A 25,772-nucleotide genomic window follows, 5' to 3' on the forward strand; every position below is an offset into this window, starting at 1 on the left:
CATCTGCTCAGGGAACCCCAACACTTCAGCAATCCCCTCCCACTGCCAGCTGGCTCAGTGATGGTCCCCTCCCTGCCCCTCTGCTGGGTCACTGGGGCTGGACCTCTTTCAACACCAGCAAATAACATTGTCACGGGAACACAGCCAGTGCTTTGAGTCCCTGCAAGGCTTCTGCCAGTGCTCTCAGGTGGGGTCTCAAAGGCACACGACTAAGGAGTCATCAGCATTACCTGCACGGATGGCTTGCCACTGGTGTGTGGGGTAAAACACTTCCAGGTCTTCAGGATCAGCATCATCCTCTCCTCTTGGCTCTGTCCCACTGTCATCTTTTATGTCGCTCTCTTCTATTTTTGTAAGGGCAAACTCCTTTTGGATAGAAAAGATTCAGCTCATTAGCAGTTGCATCTGGATAATTTAGTGCTGGCTGAGAATACAAAATTTTTTCCCTTGCCAGCAGATTTTTTTTTTTTTTTTTTTTGGTGACATCCGAAGATTCTTTCCACATGGTTAAATTTAGATTTAAAGTACATTAAAGGTTAAACATGCATAACTAGCATGACATTTGTGCTGAACAAAGCAACGCAGCTTATTTCCCATTCCAGTGCAGGCTGCAGGTTTAAAACAAGCTTTAGCAGAGCCTCACCTGTATTACACCCAGAGCCAGGAGCCCTGACTGTTATTAGGGTTGTGTAACGTTGCAAAACCCTGCTTCCCCTTGCTTAAAAATATGTCAAACTTTTCACTTTTCCAGCTGAATTTTTCCACACGAGTGGAATGCCTCAAGCATTGTTTGGTTTGGGTCTTGTTGGTTTTGTTTTGTTTTGTTTTTAAATGTACTTATTTCAGGCTTGGAGAAGATTTCAGCTAAAATAGCTCAGTTCCTTCCAAAATAGAACAAAGGGAAAACACACCAAATTGTCTACACAGTAAAAAACAGGAGCATCTTTTTCTCCACCTGTTCCTGGTGCCCTCCAAAGTCTTTTAAAACAACGAGGCAGAGATTTAATTACCACCTATGGTGCAAAGTGACAGAGGTGTGGTAGGTGAGCTAGTACAAAAAAAAAAAAAAAAAGGATGAAAGGCAGGGAAAAAACCCTCCTTGCTGTGAGGGAAACCTCACTCTTCACTGGAAAATCTCCCTAGGGAGCTGGTGGGAGACATGTAATACTGCAAAGGAGAAAATTATTGGGAGTGCTTAGTAACAACCTGGTGCTATTTCACACCAAGCTGCTAACTGCTGGGGAAGCAGGGCTGTGCTATTCTGCTTTTCTGGTCCAGGCTAATCATCCAGACAACTCAGTTTCTGTTGCAGGGAGTGTTACCAGCTTCTGGGATCACCAAAGACTGAATAATTTCAAATAACCAGCCTATAGGGAAAGATTATTCCTAATTGTTGGCAATTAGAGCAAGAGTTACAGCTCACACCAGGAAGTGTTTTGATATAAATCCTTGGAATGTTTTCCCGGGGAAAAAAAAAAGAAGTCAATTAAGAGGTTAACTGGAAATTAGAGGCTATGTTCTGCCTTCACTTCTTCCACTTCTTGGAAAAAATGTGTGCAATATTTTCTGGCAGAATTGGAGTGCTTTGCATATAAATATCCATTATCCAGCCTAGGAGAGTGTTTCTGAGGAAGAGAAATGTCAGCCAGAGTGAAACAGATACCATTGGCAATGACAGTGGTAACACATGAAGATGGTTGACAAAGCTATAGAATGGTTTTATTGTCTCTGTCAAAAGGGATGGAAATTTCAGAAATACACTAGAAAACAGAACTTAAACTCCTGCCTTTGCTAAGTGTATCAGAGGTTTGGGACTGATGAAATTATGCCAAATGGTTAAAACTCAGTAACAATCATAAGCATAAAAGGATACTGATAAAATTTCTCCTGATAAAAATGGCTGTTAATGTTTCCTGAGCCCAGATGCAACAGGACTAAAATAAATGAGTCAGAGCAGTTATTATTTAGCTTATTTACACTAGTATATTATTATCCTAGAGGGACTTAATGATACAGGCCCCATAGATTTACCAACAAGTCTCTGACTGTTGTATCTGTTCAAACACATACTGGAGATGGCTGGTTGTTTACTGGCTCTGCCCATGCCGTGATCCAAATGTTCAGTAAGGATAAAAAGATGTGACTCAGTTCATTTAAATTCCACTGCTTGGCCCACAACTGCTTTGCAATACCCCATTTTCATTAGTATTTCTGGCAAAAAAATGGGCAACACCACACAGGCAATTCTTCATTTATGCAGAAATTAAGTAGAAGAATTTTGGGGGGTGGTTTTCATAAGTAAAATAGTAGAAAGATGTTTTCTAAAGCACAGAAATTTCCTTTCAGACAGCAAAGCCTCCTCGCTGTATCAATCTGAAACCAACCACAATAATCTGAACAGCCCCCAGCAGGGAGGGTCTGAGACAACATGCAGTCTGTTTGCAATAAAGGAGGGAGGTGGCCACCACGGAGCCATCACAGGGGGAGTGCAGAGCAGTGATGGGAGAGTTTAACCACCCATGGCACTCATCCTGTCTGCACCTCAGCATCAGGCTGCCTGCCAGCTCAGGCACCTGGCCCTGGGTGGCTGTCCCAGAGCTTGCTCTCCAGCTGGGATGACTGTGCTCTCACTGTCTCCAGCTTCCTACCCTCCCTCCCTGAAATAAAGATAAATTATCTCATTGTGATATGGCTCCAGGTGGGTCGGAAGCAGTGCTCTACAGTCCTTATTCTGTAATCTATCCCTCCTATTTGCTCCAGGGAACAGCAGAGCCCCCGAGCAGCTGCATCACACAACTGACAGACCAGCAAACTGCAATGCACAGGCAGGAGTGAGGGGCCACTCACCCCCTACACCAGGGTTCCTGCTGACCCACTGTTCTAAGCCACAGTATCAACTGAACTAAAAAACATCCCTCCCCACCAGGGCCTGGTGGCTGGGGCTCAGCAGCAGAATCCAAACCAGGGGGGATTCTGCAGAGCTGTACAAGTGCAAAGGGACAGGCAGCATCCCCCCACCTCGCTTCAGAACAACACTGCAAGGGGCAGAATCCATGGACGTGGGATGCAGGGACCTGAAAGGATGCTCTTCCAAGCCTGACTCACTTGCACTGACTCAGAAGCACAGTCAGAAACCTAACTGAGGCCACCTCTTCCACTCTTCTCTCAATGACACCACGTAATTAGCTTTGCCCCGTGCCATGAGGGCAACATGTGACAACTCCAAATAGAAAAACTGACAGCTAGCACAAAAGTGCTGCCCGGGTGGCACCCTTCCTGCTGCAAACCCTCTGGACTGAGCATATTGAGGATTTCCTGGGAGGAGGCAAGCAGTCTTGAGAAAGAAGCCCTTCTGAAATGCAGTTCTTGAAGACTCAGAGTTGAGCAGAGGCGATTCACCCACTGCTGCAACACCCCAGCTGCTCCTACCCAGGGCTCAGGTACGGCTGTGGCCCCAGCAGAGACTCTGGTGGCTGGACACCTCTTTGCAAGCAGAGCTCTCAGTGGGCTCAGCCAACACTTACGGGAACTCTGTCACTTAGGCTTGACCAGGAAAGCAGCAGAGGAAGTACCAGGACCAGCAGGTTGACTTTGGCAGCAGCGGAGAGGAGCCGGGCCCAGTGAGACATTGCCACCTGCCTGAAATGCAGAGAGAAACAAAACCAGCTGTGTTTCAGTCCATGGTTTGACAGGTTTCAGCATTCTTTACACTACAAGCTGCAATGCAGCCTGGGTTCAGGGATGCAGCACAGCAGGAAACACAACACCTCCAGGTGTTAGCAGGTGGGTCTCCCTGGGACTGCAAGGGGTGTCAATTTTACTGCTAGTGGAGCTAGTGACAATGCCAAAGCAGCTTATACTGACCCTGCAGGGGCTCATATCTCTCCTGGAAAACACAAAGAGACCTGCAAGTCTTCTTTATAATCACTGTGTTGGTGCCACAGATGACAACACAGAAAAATAAAAGTCAGTGCAACCCCACAAAGGCTTTTTATGCCCAGAGTAGCTGTGTTAATTCAAATTAAACAAAAGTATCAGCCATCAAGGGACTAGGGGGCTATCTAAATCTATTTGGGGTCTCTTTTTGAGGAAAACAACATTTTGCAGAGGTCATCAAGCTTAACTTGGTGACTCCTACAGCTCAAGAGCCCACCTGAACTGTGAACCCCAGAGCCAGCTCTGCCTACATTTGTCACCATGAAGCCACCCTGCCTGACTGCAGAGAGGGGAGAAATAAAAAGGGTCCTGCTCCTGGGGCTGCCAGTCCCCCTGGAAGGGAGGTGGTGTCCTCCTTTACTACGTGTGTAACTAGGCACACAGGTGCCCCCACTGCCTCACAGCACGAGGCTTCAAACCACCTCCAGCCTTCAGCTCACTGCTGCTCAGGCTGGGGTAGGGAATGGAGCAGCCTGCCAGCACACAGCCTGCAGAAGTATTGCCTTTGATTGGCTCTAAATTTACATACTGCTAAATTAAACTAAATGAGGTCTTTTGAAAGAAGATGGGACTGATTAGTTCCGTTCAAACACTCCTTCATTACTCATCCCTCCATCAAGTCTGCTCCTACTCCTATCCAGGTTTTAAAGCATGTCCTCCCATACATGCAGTCCTAAATATCTTTGTGTCCCTGGTGTCCATCAGGATGTAAGTAACATCACATGGCACATTTTTTTACTTCCCTGAAGCACCCATCTTCTATTCCACAAAGCAGAAAACATGCTCAAAGGCACAACCAACACCAGCTCCTGCCACCGAAGGACCTCTCCCCCAAAATACTGGGGGACACAGAGGGAATGAAGTCCTCTCCTTCGATCCCTTTACTGCTGTCTTGTCTCCCTACTCCATTACTTCTTTCTCTTCCTGGTTTTTTTTTTTTGCTTTAGTCAAAAAAAAAAAAAAAAAAAAAAAAAAAAAAAAAAAAAAGCAACAAAATCACTGCATTATGCTGGTCAGTGGTGGACATTTAGGAAAAAGCAGCAGAGCAGGGAGCACAAATAGTAACACATCTCAGGCACTTCTTCATCTCCCAGAAATGCCTGACCCAGGGTCTTCTTGAACTCAAATCCACACTAACTGAATTGTTGGTTTTGCCTTTAATTGCTTTTGGAGCAGATCTGGACTTCTGACACAGCTGGTCAGCAACTTGTGTCAGTTCCACTGCTTAAATCACATCGTTCGTGAAAATATTACCTTGTGTTTCTGACCTGGAGCTTGATACCCTCCTTAGACATTCTTCTCTTTTCTAAAGGGTCAAAGAACCACCCACAAGGCTTTATCAAAGAACAACCAAAGCAGAAGAAAGCTCTTTGTTTCCAGAAGACAAGCAAAAACACCCTGTGGCCAAAGCCTCCACCTCTCTCTTGTGGCACTGCCAAGTGCAACCAGGCTGCCTCTAACACCCAGGCTCCTGAGCTGGGAAATCCAGAGCAGAGCTCAGGGACTCAAACCCCATCAGACCAATGTCCCCTCCTGGCCAATGCCACAGGGAGAACCTCAACCTGAGAGTGACAACACATACAGACCTCCCCTCATCTCTCCTCAGAATAAACTGCTGTTTTTTTACTTGGGAAACAGTTTTGGGGTTGGTTTTTAGTTACTTTATATATAACTAAAAGAAAAAAGTGGAAAAACTGGAATAATGAAAAATAGATGTATCCCCAAAACTTTACCTGCAAGCCTGGAAATAAAAAGAGAAAAGAAGAAAAAGAAATTCAACAAAGCAGTGGCTGAAAGAAAAGGCACACTCCCATAAAAATAGAGCTCACGTGTACTGAGAAGGCTGGAAGCAAATGACAGTACAGCCTCTTTAAAGCCTACAACCTCATGCCTGCCTGGGAGATGACATCTGCACAACAATTAGCAGTTTGCTTAGGTCCCAGGTAGGCAGAAGGAGCTAATACGTGAAACATGGGGGTTTGAAGCTCCTGGAGAGAAACCTGCTCAGGCTGACATCTCGTTACAAGACCGACGTACACAGAGGGTGTGAAAGGATTTCCAAACCAAATGTTCTGAGGATAAAATGCATTTTTAGAAACAACCCTTACAGCTTGCAGAACAGAGTAGGTGGCAGCCATGATCTCACCTGTATGGGGAGCATTTGCTCTGACTTCAGGACATTATTTTGGATCCAGCAGCAGCATCCAGGTGCAGCTGCAGCCTGTCAGCTCTAGAACAGCTACAGGAAGAGCACAGACTCCACTTGTGCGGAGTGGCTGTTGGGGTTTTTTCCCTACTAGTCCTTTTATGTCAAAGCAAACCAGCTACTAGAGAAAAAGAGCAAAGGGTCACACTCCAAGAGGCCTCCAAATGCTGTTCTTGGCTTCACAGCACAGGGAGGTTCTGCTCCACAGCTCCAGAAAACCCCATCCTACACCAGCAGCCACCCAAACAACAGCTTTGCCATTGTGTTCTCTACTAGCAAGGACATTTCTCCTCATTTTCCGGGCTGTGCATCAGTAAGTGCTGCACAGCCCCATGAATGTGGTTGCCACAGCCATAGGTGACAGTTCAAAGCAAGTCAGTAAGAGGAACATATTTCATTAATGCCTTCTGCTGCTGGGAACACACCACCCTTTCATGTCCTACCTCCAAAGCCCACGCTGCATACCCTGTACCACTCCAATAAACCCATCAGAGGCCTCATCTGAATTCTGGTCCACTGCTCTAGGACTGAGCACAGACATCCTGGAGGGTTCCTCAGGCCCCTCTCTGGGCTCTGGTGTTACAATAAACTAATCCTTGTCCTCATCCAGGGAGCAGCCTGGGAATTATCAACCTGGCAAAACAGTCTGCATGGTATCTGTCGAGAAGGCCAGAGGTAATGGAAGCACCAACAGCACAAACAACTCACAGAGGTCCCCTTGCCAAGCACCAGGGCAGCTCTGGAGACCAATCCCCAGGGAAAGACAGGGAGGAACACAGCCCAAGCACCCTTCAGCTGAACTGGTGACACAAAGACCTCCAAGCACTTACAGTCTCTTAGGCTGAAGCCAAAGTTTGCCAGGCAATAGCAGTTCAGGGAACTCTTTTGAAGACAGATGTGTAAATTGGGATGGCTGATTGAAGAGGTGTGCTCAGGACACACCACAATCAGTGTCAAAATCCCTGTTCAAACACAATGTCATTGTAATGCCACTGGGCACGTGTGGCCAAGGCCAGTATGATGTGCTAAGATGCAACACAACAGAGAATGAGAAGGAAATTTAGCTGACCTGACCTGAAAATTTCCTCTTCTGAGCAATAGGGTCCCCAGGGCTGTAACAAGCACTTGTCTTTTGCTGACTTGCTATTGAAGTGCAGAGCAGTGTCAATCAGAGGCCTTGGGAAAGTCCCATGGCCACCAGCCCCTCCACCTCCTCAGATGCTACACCAGTAGGAGAAAGAGAAGATTTTAATCCAAAATTAAGGCTGTGAGTAAGAAGAAACAGCAGGTGGGCAAAGGCAGGGTTACTAGGAGGCCACAGGACACCCTGCCCTTCTCCACTCATTACAGTCAGGTCTGCAGAACCCTCTGCTCCCAAACAACTGAGCAGGACCAACCTGCAGACATGACCAGGCTGTCCTCTTCCCAGAGGCACAGACACAAAGGCTCTCACAAACCAAGCTGAAAAAAAGCCAGCCTGGAAATACTCATGTTTGGGTGGACACACAACCACGCACCTGCTTCACAGGGACCTCCTGCTCTTCTGTATGTTTGAGCTCACTCCTGCCACAGAGAGATCTGGAGCAGCAACACTTCCAAAAGGAGCCAGGAGTAAAATTTCCTCCTCATTAAAGCCAATACTAAAACTACAGAGATTCTGGAAGACACCAGAATATGCTTGACCAAAGAGCTGGATCTGAATAAGAATTAATAATAAAAACAGAGTAAAATAATAATAACGAACCTAAAACCTTATGCAGAGCAGGAACCTAAAACCTGGGCACAAAGCATGCACGGTGGACAGACAGGACAGTGAGCACCCTTGTTTGCAAACACCCTGATGCAGGGCTGCTTTACAGACACACCCATTGACTAAAACTATGAAACTCCTTTAAAAAAAAATTAAAACAAAAAATCCATGTTTATTCTCTTGCTTGCTTCTCATAATTTACTCCTACCAGGACTCTGCTCTGGTGTGCTAAAAACACTCCTACACAAGGGAAAAGTTGTAGGAACACCTTCCCGTGTTTGGCTGCCTACAGAGCACCCACGCTGTGAGAGGCTCTCAGCTTTACAGGAATAAAAGGCAGCTCTGGCAGTTCTGATCCACAGCACCAGGACCAGGGCATGGACAGGAGTATTGGCACGGGGAGGGAGGAGAAAGATAACCAGGGTTAGAAATGTGTTTACAGAGCCTGGAATCTACTGTGCAATCATGAAACTTTTATAAGTACCACTAACAAATAGCAACAATAAATATTAATAACCCCTACAGACTTGCTGCTCAGCCACCAGCTAACATCAGCCCCTCCAACAGCAGCTCAGCCATGATACCACCTAGCATGGGTCTTTCCTGCCCGTGGTGCTGGGTGCCAGCACAAGGACCAGCAGGGCACGGGTGTACCTGGGGACAGCACCTTCACTGGCACCAGCCATGGCTCTGCACAGGGCCAGAGGAGTGGGATGTTGGGGTCATTCATGGATAAAGCCAGCATCACCCCTTCTACTCGACCAAGCAGCTCTGACCCTGTTGTTTGTGTAAACCATACCACAGAGTTTCATGTTAATCACTGAGTCTCTCAGTTAAATATGCCTAATGAATCCCTGAGAGTTCACAGAAAACACTGCTCTCCAGAGGGCAAGAGTACAGCTTTATCCTTGGGTGGTTTGAGGTCTTAGCAAGGCTTTCATCATCCTGGCAGACGGGGCCACCCTACACCTGGCTCCACAAGACCCCCAAGTCCCAGGGCTGCAGCCAGCATGCGTCTCCATCAGTCCTCAGAGCCCTGTCTCCAGGATGGAGGAACCTTCTGCTCCACTCAGGTGGGAGCACACAACAGCAGAGCACACCTCAGAGATCACAGAACTCAATTTATCATTTATTATTTATTAAAAAAAAAAAAAAAAAGCATCTATCTGAATTCCTGGCAGCTGCTCTTGCACACACGACACCCTCACCCTGCAGAGCCTCGGGGCCAGCAAGCACCCTCAAGTCCACAGCAGAGCACAGGGGCTGATCTGCACCAATTTAAGACTTGCCTGGAGAGAAGAGATGTGCAGCGACCTTCAGGACAAACATCTGTCAGGAAAAGCTGCCACACGGCCTGACCTCAGCCACACAAAAACGTTTCCAGTAGCTTCCAGTGGCTGCAGACAAGTTTTGGCACTGACCCCAAGCCAAGGAGTGAGAAACCTCAGTGCACCCAGAACCAGGCAAGGAGATGAAGGGTTTGCAGCATCAGGGTCAGAGGTATTTTTCCTGAGGCAACAACCCTGTCATTTATGCATTAAATGGCAAAATTATTCTGCTGTTCAGGAAGAAATAATAATTACAGTGGCCTCCAGTCTCCAGCTCTTTCAGTCAGTACTTTAAGAGCAAAAAAAGGACCAAAGCAAACAGCACTTCCACAAAAATCTCTGAACTGGCTTTTAGTTGCAGGACAAAAGAGGATCAGCTGATGAACCCATTGTCCTCTCTAATTTCTGTTTCATAACAGCAGCCAGGCACTGCAGGCAAAGCACTTCAGGAGGCAAAGCACCACTCGGGTGGCTGAGCAGACCTGACCTTCAGCCTCCTGCCTCCCCAGTGCTCCAGGTGTGCCTCTGCTGCCCAGAAACGTGCTGCCTGGGGGGCTTTCTTCCTTCATTGTAGGGCACAGAGCACAGAGCCAGCCCAGGCATCTGGGGGGCTGCTCCGTGTGCCTGCAGTGGTTCCTGAGGGCACTGGAGGAGCCAGCACATTCATGGGTCCAGGTACACACAGGGCTACAAGATGCTCACTCAAAAAACACATTTCTAGCACAGATAACTCGCTTTCTAATCAAGAAATCAGTTTTGGTGGAGATTTAGAGAGTTGTGTTTTTTTTTTTTCTCTCAGAAGGATTAATAATAGATGGACAGCAGGAAGGAGAAGAAATTAACGATGATAGTAATTCTTCCCAAAGTCACAAATAGAAGTGATCCCTCACACTGAGACAACTCTGAAAAACAAGATTAAAATGCTTGGGGAACCTATCCTTGACACTGCAGGTAACAGAACAGATAAAATCTATTTACAGTACCTCACAGGGGATGTGTACTTTTTATTCTTCTGAGGAATGTAATAACCCACTCCTCATTACAGAGCTAACAGGATGCCCTAAAAAGACACTGAAAGTGTCTTTAATAGCAACTGGGTCCAGTTCCAGGATGCAGGCTCTCCCCTCCAGCCCTTCACAGCAACACCCAGCACATCAGTACCGTGAATAATCTGTGCAAATGGCACAGGAAGCTGGAATGGGAGGTGGGCTCAAACAACACTCCCTCTGCTGACCCTTCCTAAGAGGAGGAGGAGGAGGAAGGCAGTGCCTACCCCAGCTTCCCCAGCTGCCAGCTACAGGCTGCACCTCCAGTCCCTGCCAGCAGAAACAATTTGTCATGTGTCAGACCAAATAAACTCTTAGGAGACCACTTTACTCCCCAGAGCAGACGGCTGCCAAGCTCCAGAGGAGAAATCCAAGAAAGCTGGCTGGCCGGTGTCAGAACCAAGTGCTTACAGACACCAGCACCTTCTTCATTGTTAACAGACATGGCTACAACAGGATCTGCTCCTGTGCAGCACTCCTGCACAAGGCAGCCATTGATAATCTCCATCCGTAAAAAGAATTTGATCTTTGAATTTCCATGCCAGGCTGAAGCTCCTCATTGTCCAGAAACTTCACACTCCTCAGCCAGCAGCCCAGCATCTTGCTTGTCCTACAGAGGTGTTCAGGAGGCAAGACTGAATCATGCCAGACAGTGCAGTGAGGAACCCGAATCACTGGCCTGCTCCTGCTAAAACCAGGCTCAAGAGCTTGCTGCACTGCACAGAGGGCAAATCCCTCAGCCCAGGATCCAGCCACTGGATCTCCAAATATTCCAGATGCCAGTGTGCTACATCTGGGGTCAGACACCTCAGCCCCAGTGGCCAGAAAAACAGCTCCTTCCACAGAACATTAATAATGACCTCAGAAAAGTCTGCATGCCCAAGGTTCCTGGGGGGAAGCTTCACCAGCAGACAGCGAAGCAAAGCTCAAAGGGGGAGAGAACAGGAGACAGGCAGGAACTCCACAGGGAGGATGAGAACTACAAGCCACTGCCTTGAGGTGCCAAGAAGCAACTGCCGGCCCCAAACTCCAGCAACAGACCCTCAAGTGACATGTATCAACAAAAAGAAAGAAAAAAAAGGGAAAAATCAGGAAGCCAAAAGCAAGGAACAAGGGAAGAACAAAGTGGCAAGCTCAGGACATTCCCGTTGGTATTGGTAGCACCAGCACAAACCTCAACTGCATGTGTTTTTTCCCCAGAAATTATTTAAAGAGCATCTGATGCTTCATGATAAATTCTATTGAGACACCATTTTACCTGTAGCAGGACTCCTCTCCAGCCACAGGGACTGGCATCAAGCACAGGGCACCATCTTGCCAGCCTTACTTGGAGAGGATTTGTGTTTCCTCCAAGCCCCTCATCCAGCACCACCAACCCCATCCGTGGCTACGTGCACCAGGAGAGCTGCAGCGTGCTGGTGGCACAGCTTCCAACAAGGAGCAAAACACAGACTGTCACCACCACCCAGGAAGTGTTAAACTGAGAGCTCCTGGAGGAGGAGGTTAGCAGACACAAGGCTGTCATTTACAGCCAGGCTTTACAGGCACTTAGAGCTGCGGAGATGCAAGGTGAGAGCCAGGTTCCAACAGCCTCTCCCAGGCTTTCCATGCTCCAGTTTCCACCCAGCAGCTCTTTGGACAGTGACCCAGCACAGGTCAGCAGGCTGTGAGCAGAGCCAGCACCAGGCATCTATTTGCAGGCAGGTTAAGGAGGCAAAGCTTTAGGCATCAGTCCAGGACACAGCTTGAACTCACGGCTCTGAACAGAGGACAGGGGGCCATCCCCTGAAAAATTTACCTTTTTTTTCATCTCTCTGACTTGGAGAGATTTCAGAGAGAAATCAAAGGGCTGTAGTGCTGTGGGAGTTCAGGGCACCCCCACTGCTTTTCTCAGCAAATTCCAGTTGTTTCTAAACAATGGAGAATTTCCCAAACACAGAGAGAAAAACACTTGCACTACCCACTAGAAACCATGCAGAACCCTGTGATGCTCCAGCCAGCAACCTGACTCTGCTCCTCAAGCCATGCTCTGCACAAACCCAAAGGAGCCTCTTTACATCCCATGACTTTGTTTACCCCAAGAACACTTGCACAAGTGCCACACTTGTGAGTGCCACGATGATTCCCAGCAGCCTCCTGCTGCCATTGAACAGGCTTCCCAAGCTTCTCTCTGCATACATTTTGTACTCGATTACCCCAAACTCTCTGGATGAAAAGGAACAAAACACACTCAAGAGCCACTTGCTTATTCCTGATTTGAGTACAACACTGTCAAACGCAACAACATCAGATTTTCTTCCCCTGCTGGCACACACCACACGCAGCCAGAGGAGGCAAGACAAGCATCTCCCACCCAAGGAACCAGAACCTCATACCCAGCCCTTGGGTTTTGTAACCCCCCCCACAAGCCATAATGCATTAAGAAACACAATATTCAGAGCTAAGCACAGAGCTTGCAGCAGAACCTCACTCACCCTGCTGGAAATCTTCCAAAGTATAACAGGGTTTTTTGTGGGCAGGAGAAGATCAAGAAAATTAATTAAGTCAGAGTTAGAAGGAAAAAAAAAAAAAACAACCTCCCTCCAAAGAGAGTAACTGCAGTAAAGCAGCAGTCACGTGCAGGCCAAGTATATTTTAAGGGCTATACATTCTCACTTCCACAGTCCTGGAAAAGAAAATGGAGTGAGTTTATTCAGTATGCATATTGTCCACCATTTGTTATTGTCTGTCTACTGATGCTTACTTGAAAAACAAAATTTAATTAAAGCCCACAGCACTGCATAGCCTGCCTTTGAAATATGCCCACATTAGTGGATCATTACAATAAATGAAATACAGCTTCATATCATATTTTTCAAATAATGTCCTAGAACATTTACAAATTAAATAATACTCTAGCAGAGAGAAATTAAGAGATGCAGTGCTTAGCAAGGGCAAAGAGATGTTTATAGATGAAGTCTAAAATGAAACATGGAGGCAATGAGGCAGAGAGGTGCTGGAGGGCTCTTCCAGACCTTGTTGAGAGAAATCTCCATGCTAGAAACTAGGTGAAGAAAGAGAGTGGCAGTGTGAGCAGAAAGAGCAGTGCCCCCACACCCCCCCAAGGATGTCAGCAGGGTCTGGGGGTGCTGGCACAGCCTGCCAAGGGGCAGGAGGGCTCACACTGCTCCTACACCTTCCCTTAAGTGTCCTTTGGAGACCTGGATATGCACAGGTCTTAGGGAAAGGAACCTTTGCAACTCAGCCGAGTGAAAATCCAGGCTGAGAAAAGGGATGCAGAAAGGTGCTCTTGTGGAAGGATGAGAAATAGGCTGCTAATATTTACCAGGAGTGGAAAACAAAAGGAGCTCTGGTTTCTCAGGGTAAGTAAAAGCACAAGCGAGTTCAAGAGTCAGCGTTGGTCACAGCAGTAACACCTGATGTTGAACAAATCAAAGCAGCATGTTAAAAAGCAAGTGAATATTGCATGAGCCTTACAGCTCAGGCTTGAAGAGATCCAAGATTTGTCTTTTCCTTAATAGCATCTGGGACAAAGCCAAGTGTTCTTTGACAAATTATTTACTCCGCGAGATCATTTCCCCTAAACAAGCACAGCCCTTTACTGCATCCTCCTTCACCCCAGCCTGAAAAAAGCTGTGCCCTCCAGCTCCTACAGCCCCATCTCCATGGTTGAGGCACCAGCTCCTGCAGGAAGGCAAACCTGTCCAGAGGAAAGGCTGAAGGCGGCAGAGGTCTGACTGCAGCGAGCCCCAGGGAAAGGTGGGCTGGCACACATGGCACTGGGAGGCAGGGCTGTCAGAAGAAGCAGAGCATGGCAGTCTATAAGCAGGCTGGTAAGGAAGGAAAAAGCCTTGTGAGGGCACCACTGGATCCATTTTACAGGGAGATGATAAAAGATTTCACATCTGCTGCCCGTGTCAAGGATCAGCAACCGACAGCTGAATTCCCGTAGGTCCTGCCGAGTTCTCATCAGCATGCTGAATCTATTATTTAGAGGAAAAACGTTCAGCCTGGCATATAATCATTAGAAGCTGCCAAGTTTCAGCCCATGTGAGGCTGCCCCTGCAGAAAGGATCCTTGCCTGTGAATCTCACCAACTTCACATCACAAAATCAAAATGCAGCAAGAGGTGATCCATTACATGGCACCTTACTGGTCCTACAGCCAGGAGGAGTACTGGGGTCCCAGGACAACACACAGCACAGGGCAAGCACTGGGGAACAAATGCTGGAATATAAAAAAAATGAAGCCATGGATCCTTCCTAGAGATCAAATACAGCAGTAAAGGGGCATTAAAGGGAATAAAGGGAATGGCTTGCTTGATAGGAAGGAGAGGGCACAGCCCTGGCATCTCAAAGTGCTTCTGCAGCTCAAGGTTAACAACCTACTTTGCCCTAATTTCTGAGTCTGCCTCTCTCAAAAGCTGCACCAGGTAATTAGAATCATTATAACTATTATTAGACCATAATATTATTATAGCATTTTTGCTACACTTGACATCTGTTGGCTGATAGATTTAGCTGGTACGTATGAAATAACTGCACATAGATTTCTTGCAAGTGAGCCCAACATGGAAGACATTAAAGCTTTCTGCACTGCAAAAGTTGATTTTATGGCAGCATGCTTGAAAAAAAAAGTCTAAAATTAACAGTTAAACCTTTAAAAACTCTCCCTAAAGAAACTATTGGGGTTTACAGCAGGCAGTTGTTAAAGAAACCCTGACCTTTCTTTAGATCCTTAAAGGCATACAGCTGGCTAAGCATCTCCTTCAGAACAACACAGGCAGCTTCTTCCCACCTATTCCAGTGACCCAGATTTCCCAATCATCCTTTCACCTTCCCTTTCCTCCCTCTGCAACACTCTTGAATTATTTGGGCAAGGAGCCTGGCTGTGCAGAGAACCAGTACAGTCAGGACTCTTACAACCTGCTCACTGGAAATCCCATAGAATTACCAGCAAACACACATCTAGAATACAATACAGCTTCTTGCATCCCACAAAGCCCAAAGGGCTTTGCAAACTGGACTCAGGATGCAATTTATCCACCACTGAGATTCAGTCATAATCCAAAGTGGAACACAATCTTTCTTCCAGTATTTAACTACATCACACAACCTCCCAGAGGGAGGTAAGGAAAAATGCAATAAAACCCACATGAATGCTTTAGGGAGGCTAAGTTTTCTCTCCTGAAATTGAAATTTGGTCAGGGCACCCATCATCAGCTGTGAATCAATAAAGGAGAACAAATATCTCCTTGATGATGTCCTTGAAGCACAACCTGTGGCCAAATACCTCAAGCTATCAGTCTTGAGAGGTTAAAGAGGTGAAAAGCACGGAGGTGCCCTGTGCTGTCCTTGTATTCAGTGGGGCTGGAAACTCTCCCCACAGTTACACCAGGAAGGAAGATGGTATAGTGTGTGGAAGTGCACTTCAGAAAAGGATAAGCCTCATAAAATGCAAACAGCTGAAGACAGCAGCTCAGTACTTACAGAACTCAGGAGTGGTTAAGAGTTGGTCCTGTTTGAACAGTCACTTTTTCTCCAGTTCAGGATGTTTCAGATAAACCAACTCCTGTTGCTTAGCTGAGAGGTGGCCAGCAGAGCCCTGGTGGAATGAGGTATGGTGCAACTGCTCCCACAGTGACACACTGTTTGGGGGATAAAAATGAGTGTAATTAATTTTTCCAGAGCAAGTCATTTATAATATTTTTTCCCCCAGAGCTGAGCACACACACACACACACAAGGAACTTCAAATTGCTTGAGGAGAAAACCGTATTTTTACTACCTTAGTCACATACAGAGAAGTTTAACTCTCCCTGAGGACAGCCCTACAGAGAAGCAAAGGGGAGCAGGACACTGTGAGCACAAACTCCCCCCTGCTATCCAAGGGGAGCTCTGGGTGAAAAGCAGGAGTGAGCAGCAAGAGGATTGCCTCTGAGCAACACTAATCATAGCAAGGGCCAGCAAGAGTGAGATTCATGAAAGCTCTGGAAAAATCACCCAAGTCAGAAAATGGGACATAAATCCTCCTCTGTGGAAATCCGCCCATCACTCTGCACAGAAAAGTGGTGTTAAAGCAGGCTTTTCACTCTATCCATCCCACAATGACAGGCAAACCAGAGGAACTCAGACTAAGCAAGCTCACTTTCATGAAGCACAGGGCTCACTACTATGAAAAAAACCACCAAAACCCACAGCAACTCTTCCCCACACACACTTTAGGAGTAGCTAATAACAGCTCCTTGTAACAAGGGAAGAAAACCTCAGAGCTCAGTCAAGGTCTGCTTCTATTTATCCCTCTCATTAATGCCCTGAGCAATGAAAGAGAAAGTAGTTTTATGAAACCTGAAAGGATGCCCAGCAGTTAAAAGCTAGAAACACTCTGGAGGTCATGAACAGAATTGATAAACTGAAGGAAAGTTCCAAAAAACGCCCACAAATCAATAAAAAGAACAGCAAGGAAAGCAATGCAATGAACCACACTTGGAAACAGCAAAAAACAAAGATGAGGCAAACAAATACAGCATAGGGAAAAATCTCCCCAGACAGAAGCAACACTGGAAAAAATGGGGGACTGGGTGAAAAAACATGATGTGTGTCAGCATTGTGACACCACAGCTCCAGGTGCAAAAACCCAAACATGATTCTGGGATTTAAGAACATAAAAAATCCCTAATCTGGGGCTGGGAGGCCATGCACAGAGCTGGGTACTGCCCCTAAGGAAGTCACAGACAAACTGGAGGGTCTGGGGAACAAGTGGAGCCTCAGGGATGCAAAACATGCAGCCCTTCAGCAGCTGGTAGGGGGTTTCTCCATCCCTGCTCCCCTCCAGCTTTGTTCTCAGCTCTAGGTTAGCACTTAATAGGTGTTCACAAGGAGGACAACCATCCACCAGGGTCTGAAGGTAAGAGACAGAGCACCCTGCTTCATCTCCTGCAAGGGCAAGCTGGATGAGATAAAGCCATCAGAGACAGAGATTCCATCAAGTTCCAGTGAGAGCTTGTCCCCAGCCCTGATCTGAACTAACATCCACCTCGCTCCAGCCTGGAGCCTCAGGACAAGGGCATGGAGAAGGCTTTTCCAGCCCTGCATTACATTTCAGGATCCTCCATCTGCCCACTCCTACACCACCACAGCAGCAACAGAGCTCCATTAACAGCCTTCTCTTCCCCAAAATACAACAGAGCTCCTCAGCCTGCTGAAAGGCACCCACACAGCAAGGCAGAGTAAGCACGGCTGTAACCATCTCAATTCACCTCTGAGTTACCTTCCATAAAGGAAGCTCTGCAGCTCAGTTTGTCACCAAACTACTCCAGCAGCAAAGGCAGCACCCCCAGGCACTGCAGGGTGCAGGACACTGACCAGAGCTACCCTGGGGAAGGACAAGGCTTCCTTCTTACCCCCAACCCTGCAGCAAGCTGCACCCCTAAGGATCACCACCCAACTGCAGGGGCAACCCCTCCCTCCCTCCCCCAGGCAGAATCATTTGAGGCAATGATTGCTGAAAGCAGCTGAAATCAGTGAAACCAGGTGTTGGGAGCAGCAGGAGCAGCTGTGCCTGACACACACACAGCTGCAGCAAACTGCGACTGCAGGCTCTGCAAGAAACCTGGCAAGGGGGCAAGAGCTACAAACCTTATGCAAAAGCAGAGATTAACTTCCCGGGAACATTTAAGATTTCCCAGTGACTCGAGGTTTTATTTTCTTTGAGCAGGAGCTTTAGCCTTGTGAACCACAGCCAGAAGAGGTTTGACAAAGCCCTCCTCTGCACATGCCACCTCCTTCCCACGGGGCTGTTTCCCAGAAGATCCCCAGTGTTGTGTCATTTTTCACTTCAGATGCTAAGAATATCTACGTGTTAATAAAAAATAATAACCAGCTATAGAGGGAACTTATCAACAAAGTGCTCAACAAATCTTAATTACAGCTGACTCACCTATTTTACAAGTGCAATCAAACGCTGTTTCTCGGGAAGGAAAGCTGAGCAGTAAGAGAGCTGAGGTGGGCTACAAAAGTCACAGAGGCAGTCAGTAATAAGAGGGGATTAACACATAGAAAACTTGATTTTTATACCCAAATTTACCCCAGAACCCCACTGCCTTGTGAATTTTGCAGGATATTCTCATGTAATATAAGTAATTCTCACGTGCTTTCAATCACCTACCCAGCTTGACTACATCTGTACTCAGCCTTCCATTTCCTTGCCAGGTAAGAACAGAGAGAGGGTTTGGGGGTGCTGGAGAGTTTTTCCTGGTGTTCTGTTGCCCAGGCTAAAGAAATTCTCAACAGCAAAAGAGAAGAAGGTGACAGCAGCAGCACTGCCCTTGTGCTGCTTTAGGGCACAGGTTCAAGGTCTGTTCTGACAGCTCATAAGGAATCATCACATTCAGGTTTATTCCTTTAAGAGGCTCATGTCTGTACCTCTTCAAACCTACTCAATTACATGGTCACACAGAGGGCAGAGACAAGGAATCTGCAGACATTGCTCCCACCTTCCCTAGCTGTGCTTCTACCTTTCAGGTTTCTGGGGTGGTATTTTGGATGCTTCCACCTTGGAGGCAGCTGGAAAAATACCAATGTGGTCCAGGCTGGTCATGTAAAGCAAGGCTGAAGGGTTAAAAAAAAAGTTCTATCCCTTAGCAAATACTACTCCCAGAGCAGAAATTAATTCAAAAGGCTCTCAGAGAGCAGAAACACTTTGGCAGCAGATTGGGTAAGCAACAGGGTGTGTCTGGGGCTTCTTACAGGCTGGAGACTTTATCTGCAGTGAGAAGGTTTCCTACCAGGGCTGTGTGCTGGAGCAGCCTCCTCGCAGACAGCTCTGCCAACAGAAATGCCTCTGCAGCTCACCCGAGGCTGCCGAGTATGTTAAACAGGATCAGAGAAGTCAGGCTTTCTGCCTCTAAGCCACAGCTGTTCTGGGTTAACTCTATCGGCAAAACACCGCAAAATAAATAACTTGCCCCTGAGAAACTGTGCCTGCAGAAGTTGTCAGTGTAAGCCCAGGTCATCTGGAGAGGTGGGCAGTGTTGGGTGTTTGTCCAGACAACTTCTAATGTGCACCTTAGTCAACCACTGAAGTTAAATATTTTAAGGCAATGCTCCAAATCGTGTTGTGTACAAAACCCCCATGTTGACATGTTAATTTCACTACAACATGTTAATTTCACTACTTCCCTGGCAAGAGAGCCTCATGCAAGCTCGTACCTCCCCAAGCCTTCCCCAATTCAGTGCTCATCAGAGCCCCCCTTGCAGAGCAGCCCAGAGACACCCCAGGCACCACACACTTCTGTTCCACACCCGCACAGAGGGCCCGAGGTCACAGCCCCCCCTGGCCACAGCCCGAGCCCAGGCTGAGGGTACTTTCTTGGGTTTTTGTTGCCGTTGTGGAATTTGCCTTTAAACACCCCCCTCCTCCCTGCTTACGGGATTCCGGCCCGCCCGGACACACCGCGGGCAGCGGCCCCACGCACGGACACGGGGTCCGGACACTTCTGGACGGCGACCGACCCCCGGCTGCCTCTGTCTCCCCCCGAACCTCCACACCAGCTCCACCTCTGCGGGCAAGGAGGAGACGGATAGGAGCCCATCCCCCCCCAAAGGCCCGGCCGCTGCCTCCCCTCCAGCCGGGACACGGGAGGAGGAACCGGCAGCCCGGTCCTGCGGGGTCTGAACGCTGCCCGGTACCCGGCTCGGAACATCGGACCGAACCCGAGCTTCCTCCCCTCCTCCCTCCCGTCCCGGCCCCACCGCCCCCCCCCACTCACCGCTCCTCTCTGCGCAGGCCCCGGCACCGCCCGCACTCCCGGGAGGCGGAACCGAACGGGACCGCCCCGTGTCCCAGGCGGGCCGGGGACATCCTGGGTGTGCGGGCACCGCGTGTTCCGGGACGCGGGCATCGGTACCGCACCGAGGGGTGACCCGTCGGGAGGGACTGCCCGGTTCCGTGTGGGTTATAGGGGTGAATCCAGAATGCTGAGGGGCTGGAGCTGCCCTGCTCTGAGCCAGGCTGAGAGCTGGGGGTGTTCAGGCTGGAGAAGGCTCCAGGGAGACCTCAGAGCACCTTCCAGTGCCTGAAGGGGCTCCAGGAAAGCTGGGGAGGGACTGGGGACAAGGGCCTGGAGGGATGGGATGAGGGGGAAAGGTTTTAAACTGAAACAGTGGAAGTTAAGGTTATACATTAGGAAGACATTCCTTGGTGTGAGGGTGCTGAGCCCCTGGGTGCCCAGGTTGCCCCCAGAAGCTGTGGCTGCCCCATCCCTGGCAGTGTTGAAGGTTGGATGGGGCTTGGAGCACCCTGGGCTGGGGGAGGTGTCCCTGACCATGGCAGGGGGGTTGGGTAATCTTTGAGGTCCCTTCCTACCCAAATCATTTTGTGAAAAAGGGTAAAATAAATGGTGCTTCTAAAAGACATCTGCTTGCTTGTGAGGTGTCTGGACACAACAGCTGTCTGCGTGTGGACCCTGAACACCTGGACTTGGGTTTGAGTGGCCCCATGCAGATCACCCTGCCATGGGTCACCCTGCAGACAGCCCCAGGTGGCTTTGCTGGGGGAACTGGGATGGCAGCAGGAGGGGCAGGGGGACAGCCCTGACCCCCCAGACATCAGTGGTGCAGCCAGGGAAGGTTGCTGGTCCTGTGGTCCCTGCTCCATGACCAGTGTCCCCAGCTCCCTGTCCCCCGTGATGGCGAAGATGGAGGTGACATTGGCGATACTCGTGATGTTGTTGTCCTGAGCCATCTTGTCTTCCCTGCCACCAACTGCTCCAGCACCCCCTTTATTTTTCACACCTTTTGAGGGAGGTAGTGAAGTTTCAGGGTGTTAATTCACAGCCTTGGCACCTAATGTCCCCTGGACCTTGCTGAAGAAGAGGTGAGAAAGTTGGGACAGGCGTGAGCCTGCAGATCCCTTCTGCCTGGTTTGCTTGCAGCACTGTGCTGATTAAAATCAGGTACCAAAGCATTTCCCACCCCTCTCCTGGCCCATGAGTGAGCGATGGCATTGCTGAAATGATGGAAAAGACAGAGCTACAAACTGTGCAAGCCCCCACCCCAGCAAGGGCTCCACCACACACCAGGCAGCAGCCAAAACCACGCTGCCAGCCGTGAAATTAAACCTGCAATGTTTAATTGTCCAGCAAAGGATGTTCAGTGACAGCAAGTGACAGCAAGTGACAACAGAGGCTGGCACAGTGTAAGGGGACCAGCAGGAAGCTGGCTGCCTGCTCTGTCCCTGGGGCCAGTGCCCCCATGGCTCTGCTCACCTGAGCTTTGTTGCTGGCACCCTCCAAGATCCTGGAAGCAGAAGATTGATTGCAAGCAAACCTCAGCTTTCATTTCCAATAAATTAAGTGTTTTCAGTCTTTCCAGGCTGGATATAAGCACCTCAAAATAAGAATCAGACTACAAAGCCCACGAAGAACACACCACAATTTATCGGGGTTTAATGGGATGATTTTTCAGGCAGCTATGTGGTTTCTGGCAAGACATAACTCCTGCCTTTGGATGCATGACCAGCCCCAGCCTCTTCCTTCTCCTCCCTTTGGGGCTCTGGGCCCTCTTGGCTCCTGGAGCAGCATTGCCACCAGCTCAGGAGGGGGTTCCATCCATCCATCCATCCATCCATCCATCCATCCATCCATCCCCCACTGTGGTTTCTCCAGTGGGGCAGAGGAGCTGGATCCAGTTCTTCCCCTTGTTTCTCCCAGGTGGCAGAGTAATAATGGGATGATCAGCCATCTCTGAAGCCACAGTGATCCCCTTCTTTCAAGCACAGCAGGAGGAGCAATAAAACCCCTCCAAGCCCCAACCCCCCCTTAGCCAGGAGCCAGGCAGGACAGGCCCGTCCTCTGCTTGCAAACCCAGGAGCCAAACACTGGAGCACAGGGAAGAGGAGCTTTTCCAAATGCTGATGCAGCAGGGTGCTGGCCCATGGCAGCCCCAGGAGGTTTGGGAAGTCTGGTTGGGATGTCCATGCCCATACGTGTCCATGTACGTGGCAGTACACGTGCTGCTCTATCCCTGGGCAATTCCAGCCTAATCCTGCTGTCTGAAATAGCTCACACATCAAAGACCTTAGAAAACATGCTCTGCATGTATTATCTTTTGCATTTCCAGTTCTTCTGTTTGATCTGACGGGGTGGAAGGTTTTGTTGGTTTTTTTTTTCCAAAGGTACTGGAGAAGATGGGTGTGAGAGAGTAATTTAGGGCTGGGAGTAATTTTTCATCAATGTACTTAAAGACAATCACAGCACTAGGAGGGAGGCCTAATTGTGGAGTTGTGTAATTAGTTTTTATGTCACTGCAATTATTCTGTTGGCTACATATAAAGAACATGGCAAAATGCAGCACTTAATTTTAAATCAAGACTTGATTCTCTTTTAGTAGGTAATTGATGTTGATCACATCACTTAGCAGTGACTATAAAATGTGCTATTTAGATTGTAAAAGGATGGAGAAAAGGACTAAGCAGATAGGTAATTGATGGATCACAGGCTGCATTGGTGGGAGGCAGCATTAATACATCAGACTTCAGTTGTCTTTGTCTCCAGCTACTTCTGGGCTTTGTTACCAGCCCAGGGCATTAATGAGCACCCATCCCCACTGCAGTCCATGGCCAGTCTGCCCCTGGACAGCAACAGCAGCAGATTACTTTGCATTTAATACAATTGATTCCTTCTGTTTAAATGCCTTCTTTTAAAGGCAAGCTCTGCTCAAAGCAGCTCAGCTTTCAGCGAGGCTGAGGGGATGGAAGAGCTGGGCCAGTCCTTTGCCAAAGCAGCAGGGAGAGAGCTTGGGCCCCTCTGGGTAGGATGAGACAGAGCCTGCCCTTCCTCAGCACAAGGGGGTAACTGGACAATAACTTGACACCAGGGTGTGATTCCCTATCACAATCAAATTAATAAAACTTTTCCTTGCCTTTGTGACTGGCCCTAATTTCTTGATTTCAAGAAATACTTGCTGCTGCCTGAGCAGGACCTGGAGATGAGACAGTGCAGTCACTGCAGAGACAGGGCTGAAGTGACTCTGGAGCCACCAGACATTCCAACTTTCTCCAGGGAAAGGCACGAGGAGTTGTGCCCAGAACCACCATGTACTCACCTGGAGCTGCCTCCCCTCCTCAGCACCTTCCTCAGCACCATCTAGCTTCTCCAGCAGCTCAGTTGTGGCAACATCTTCACAGGGCTCCTGTGCAGAGTAGCTGTTGAGGGTTTGATTGCTCTTTTCCCCCTGGGAGGATGCCAGGAGAGGAGAAGCTGCTGCCGTGGCCAGGGGAGTCTTTTCCAGGGCATCCCAGATGAGCATGGGGTCACTCCTATCCCAGCCCCAAGGCAGACCAGGGAGGAGGATCATGAAGGATGTCATTCTGGATAATAAGCCAGCTTCACAGGTTCAGGAGACTCACCAGTTTGAGTGTCCAGATGCAGGTCCAGGCTTTGCGCTCCATGCTCCCACCAAAATAGATGGAGTTGTGGCCAAACAGTTACTGGGAAGAGGACTGCTGTCTGAAGTACCTCTCCCCTCTGGCCTTTCCTCCCTTGCTTCCACTCAGGCTTTTGTGTCATGCTGGAGCTCTGAAACGTTAGATGAAATTCAGGCTCCAGTATGTGTAATTATTTAATGACCTGCAGCTCCTGCACTGTGCTGCATCCCCTCCCAGCCTGCCCTGGCCAACCTCACCACTGCCAGAGGCCACTTACCAGGCTGAGATGATGAAATTTGTCTTTACAACTCAAGAAGTAAGTTGTGACCCAGCCTGAGTTGAGAGCACTGATTTTTGCAGTGCAGATGCATACAGAGAGGACAGAAGTGAACCCCAGGCTTGAGATGGGGATGGCATTGCAGCTGCAGGGTTACCCCACTTGCTTTTGCAGGACCAGTTCTGCCACGTCAACATCAGTGTCTCCAAATTGCCACCAGGATCAGATGGGTCCCACTCACAGCTTCTCATCCCCACCAACCCCAGTGATACTTCACTTGCCATCTAAAAAACAACCCAACTCAGCCAGGGGCTTTGTCTGTCAATCCCCTGGAGGCTTCAGGGAAGTAAATGGGATGTGATAAGTCAAGGGGCTGTTCCTGCTCTTGGGGAGGCTCTGCCAGCAGGGCCAGGAGTGAAGGATGAGGGTTTCTAGGTGAGCTGCAGAGGTATCACAGCTCAGGACCCCAGCAGATGTCAGTCTGCAAGGACTCCCTTCCCCTCAAACACATCCTCAGGACAGCCTGGCTCTCATGGCAGCCTGGCAGCTTGTTCCAGGGGAGCGAGGGCAGGCTCTGCCTTATTTCCAGAGCCCAGCAATACCAGATGACTCCAGCATTTCATTAGGGGTTATTAACGACGCCGTTCATCACAGGCAAGTGGTTTGACTCAAGCAGGCTTCCCACCGGGCTTCCCTTGCTCCTGTTTGATATCAGGTTTGGATTAAATTAGATAAGGTGGCAACAGTGATCAATTCAAAGCTGCTTTCCTAGGAAGCCATGCACAAATGATGAAGAAGCAGGGAGGGGAGCAGCAAGAGCAGAGGGACCTGGCAGGTGCATAACTGGTGTGAAAGGAACGTGAAGTTTTCAGTCCCAGCAGCTCAGCTGTCAGCAAGCTGGGACTGCATGGGCAGCAGGGTCCCCAAGCACCCTTTCTAGAAGCAGTCACCCCTCATGACCTGAGCAGGAGCCTTTCCAGGTTTTCAAGCAGGGATTTAGGTAAAAACAGTCATTAGCATGGGGTGCTGGAGAGGCACTGTGCAGGCAGTTACAAAGCAGCTCCAACCCCCAACTCTCCCCACAGGGACCTTGGGCAGACTCAGTCCTGGTTATGCCCTGGCAGAGCAGCCCAGGCTGAACCAAGCTGCCTACAGGCAGATGTTCTTTCTATCCCAAGGCCAAAGATTTCAGATCCTTGTAAAGCTCCCAGGAAGCTCCCATCCCTGCCACTCCAGCTCCTACCCTCAGGAGCCACGTCCCACCCTGCTGCTTCCTCTTCTTGAAGCATCCCTGTGCCACAGCACATGGGGATCAGGAGTGAACAAATGTGATGAATAAAACACTTCCCATAAGGTGGAAACAAGGAGACTGTAAATCTCTGTGGTGTCGCACACTTAAAGGAGAGGGGACGGTTATGAGCAGTTAGTCCCTGCAAAAATGGGCTTTAAATCATCATCCATCACCAATACCCAAGCACTGGCTGCTCTGAAGTTTCCCAGCAAAGCCTCTGCAGCTCCTTTCTGCCTACGAGTCACCCTGATGCTCATTACATCAAGATATTTATTGCATTCTGCTGCTGCTGCTCAAGCTTCCTACCAGTATCCAGGAAGAAAACAGCTGAGGAAAACACCAGCAAGACCAAATATCCTTTTATTTTAAGGGTCTCAGATCTCTATCCCCATAACAACCAGACTGGGTTTTGGGAAAAGAGCTGGAATCACCCTATTGCAGGGCACAGGGTGCTCCATCCACCCCAGCAGCATGGCTGGGGAAATAAAGATATTATCAAGCACATAATTAAAAG

General features: G+C 48.7%; 1 protein-coding gene across 5 annotated transcripts in view; it reads right to left on the bottom strand.

The window, feature by feature from the left end:
- The window catches only part of SIL1 (SIL1 nucleotide exchange factor), an 83,969-nt gene extending 63,871 nt beyond the window's left edge, over positions 1–20,098 (bottom strand). Inside the window, exons 1-5 of one of the 5 annotated variants that reach the window (XM_030458994.1) lie at positions 20,035–20,071; positions 18,204–18,273; positions 15,756–15,913; positions 3,525–3,639; positions 231–366 (exon numbers count right to left, since the gene is read on the bottom strand). In XM_030458994.1, the coding sequence (XP_030314854.1) occupies positions 231–366; positions 3,525–3,629 (241 nt within the window). In that variant the 5' untranslated portion in view covers positions 3,630–3,639; positions 15,756–15,913; positions 18,204–18,273; positions 20,035–20,071. Of the gene's footprint in view, positions 1–230; positions 367–3,524; positions 3,640–7,216; positions 7,234–15,755; positions 15,914–18,203; positions 18,274–19,693; positions 19,708–20,034 lie in introns of those variants that run through there. The other 4 variants (XM_030458996.1, XM_030458993.1, XM_030458997.1 and 1 more) reach the window with 4 other exon arrangements.
- Positions 20,099–25,772: the final 5,674 nt, after the last annotated feature.

Source organism: Calypte anna, chromosome 13, assembly GCF_003957555.1.
Source record: "Calypte anna isolate BGI_N300 chromosome 13, bCalAnn1_v1.p, whole genome shotgun sequence".
NCBI classification, from domain to species: Eukaryota; Metazoa; Chordata; class Aves; order Apodiformes; family Trochilidae; genus Calypte; species Calypte anna.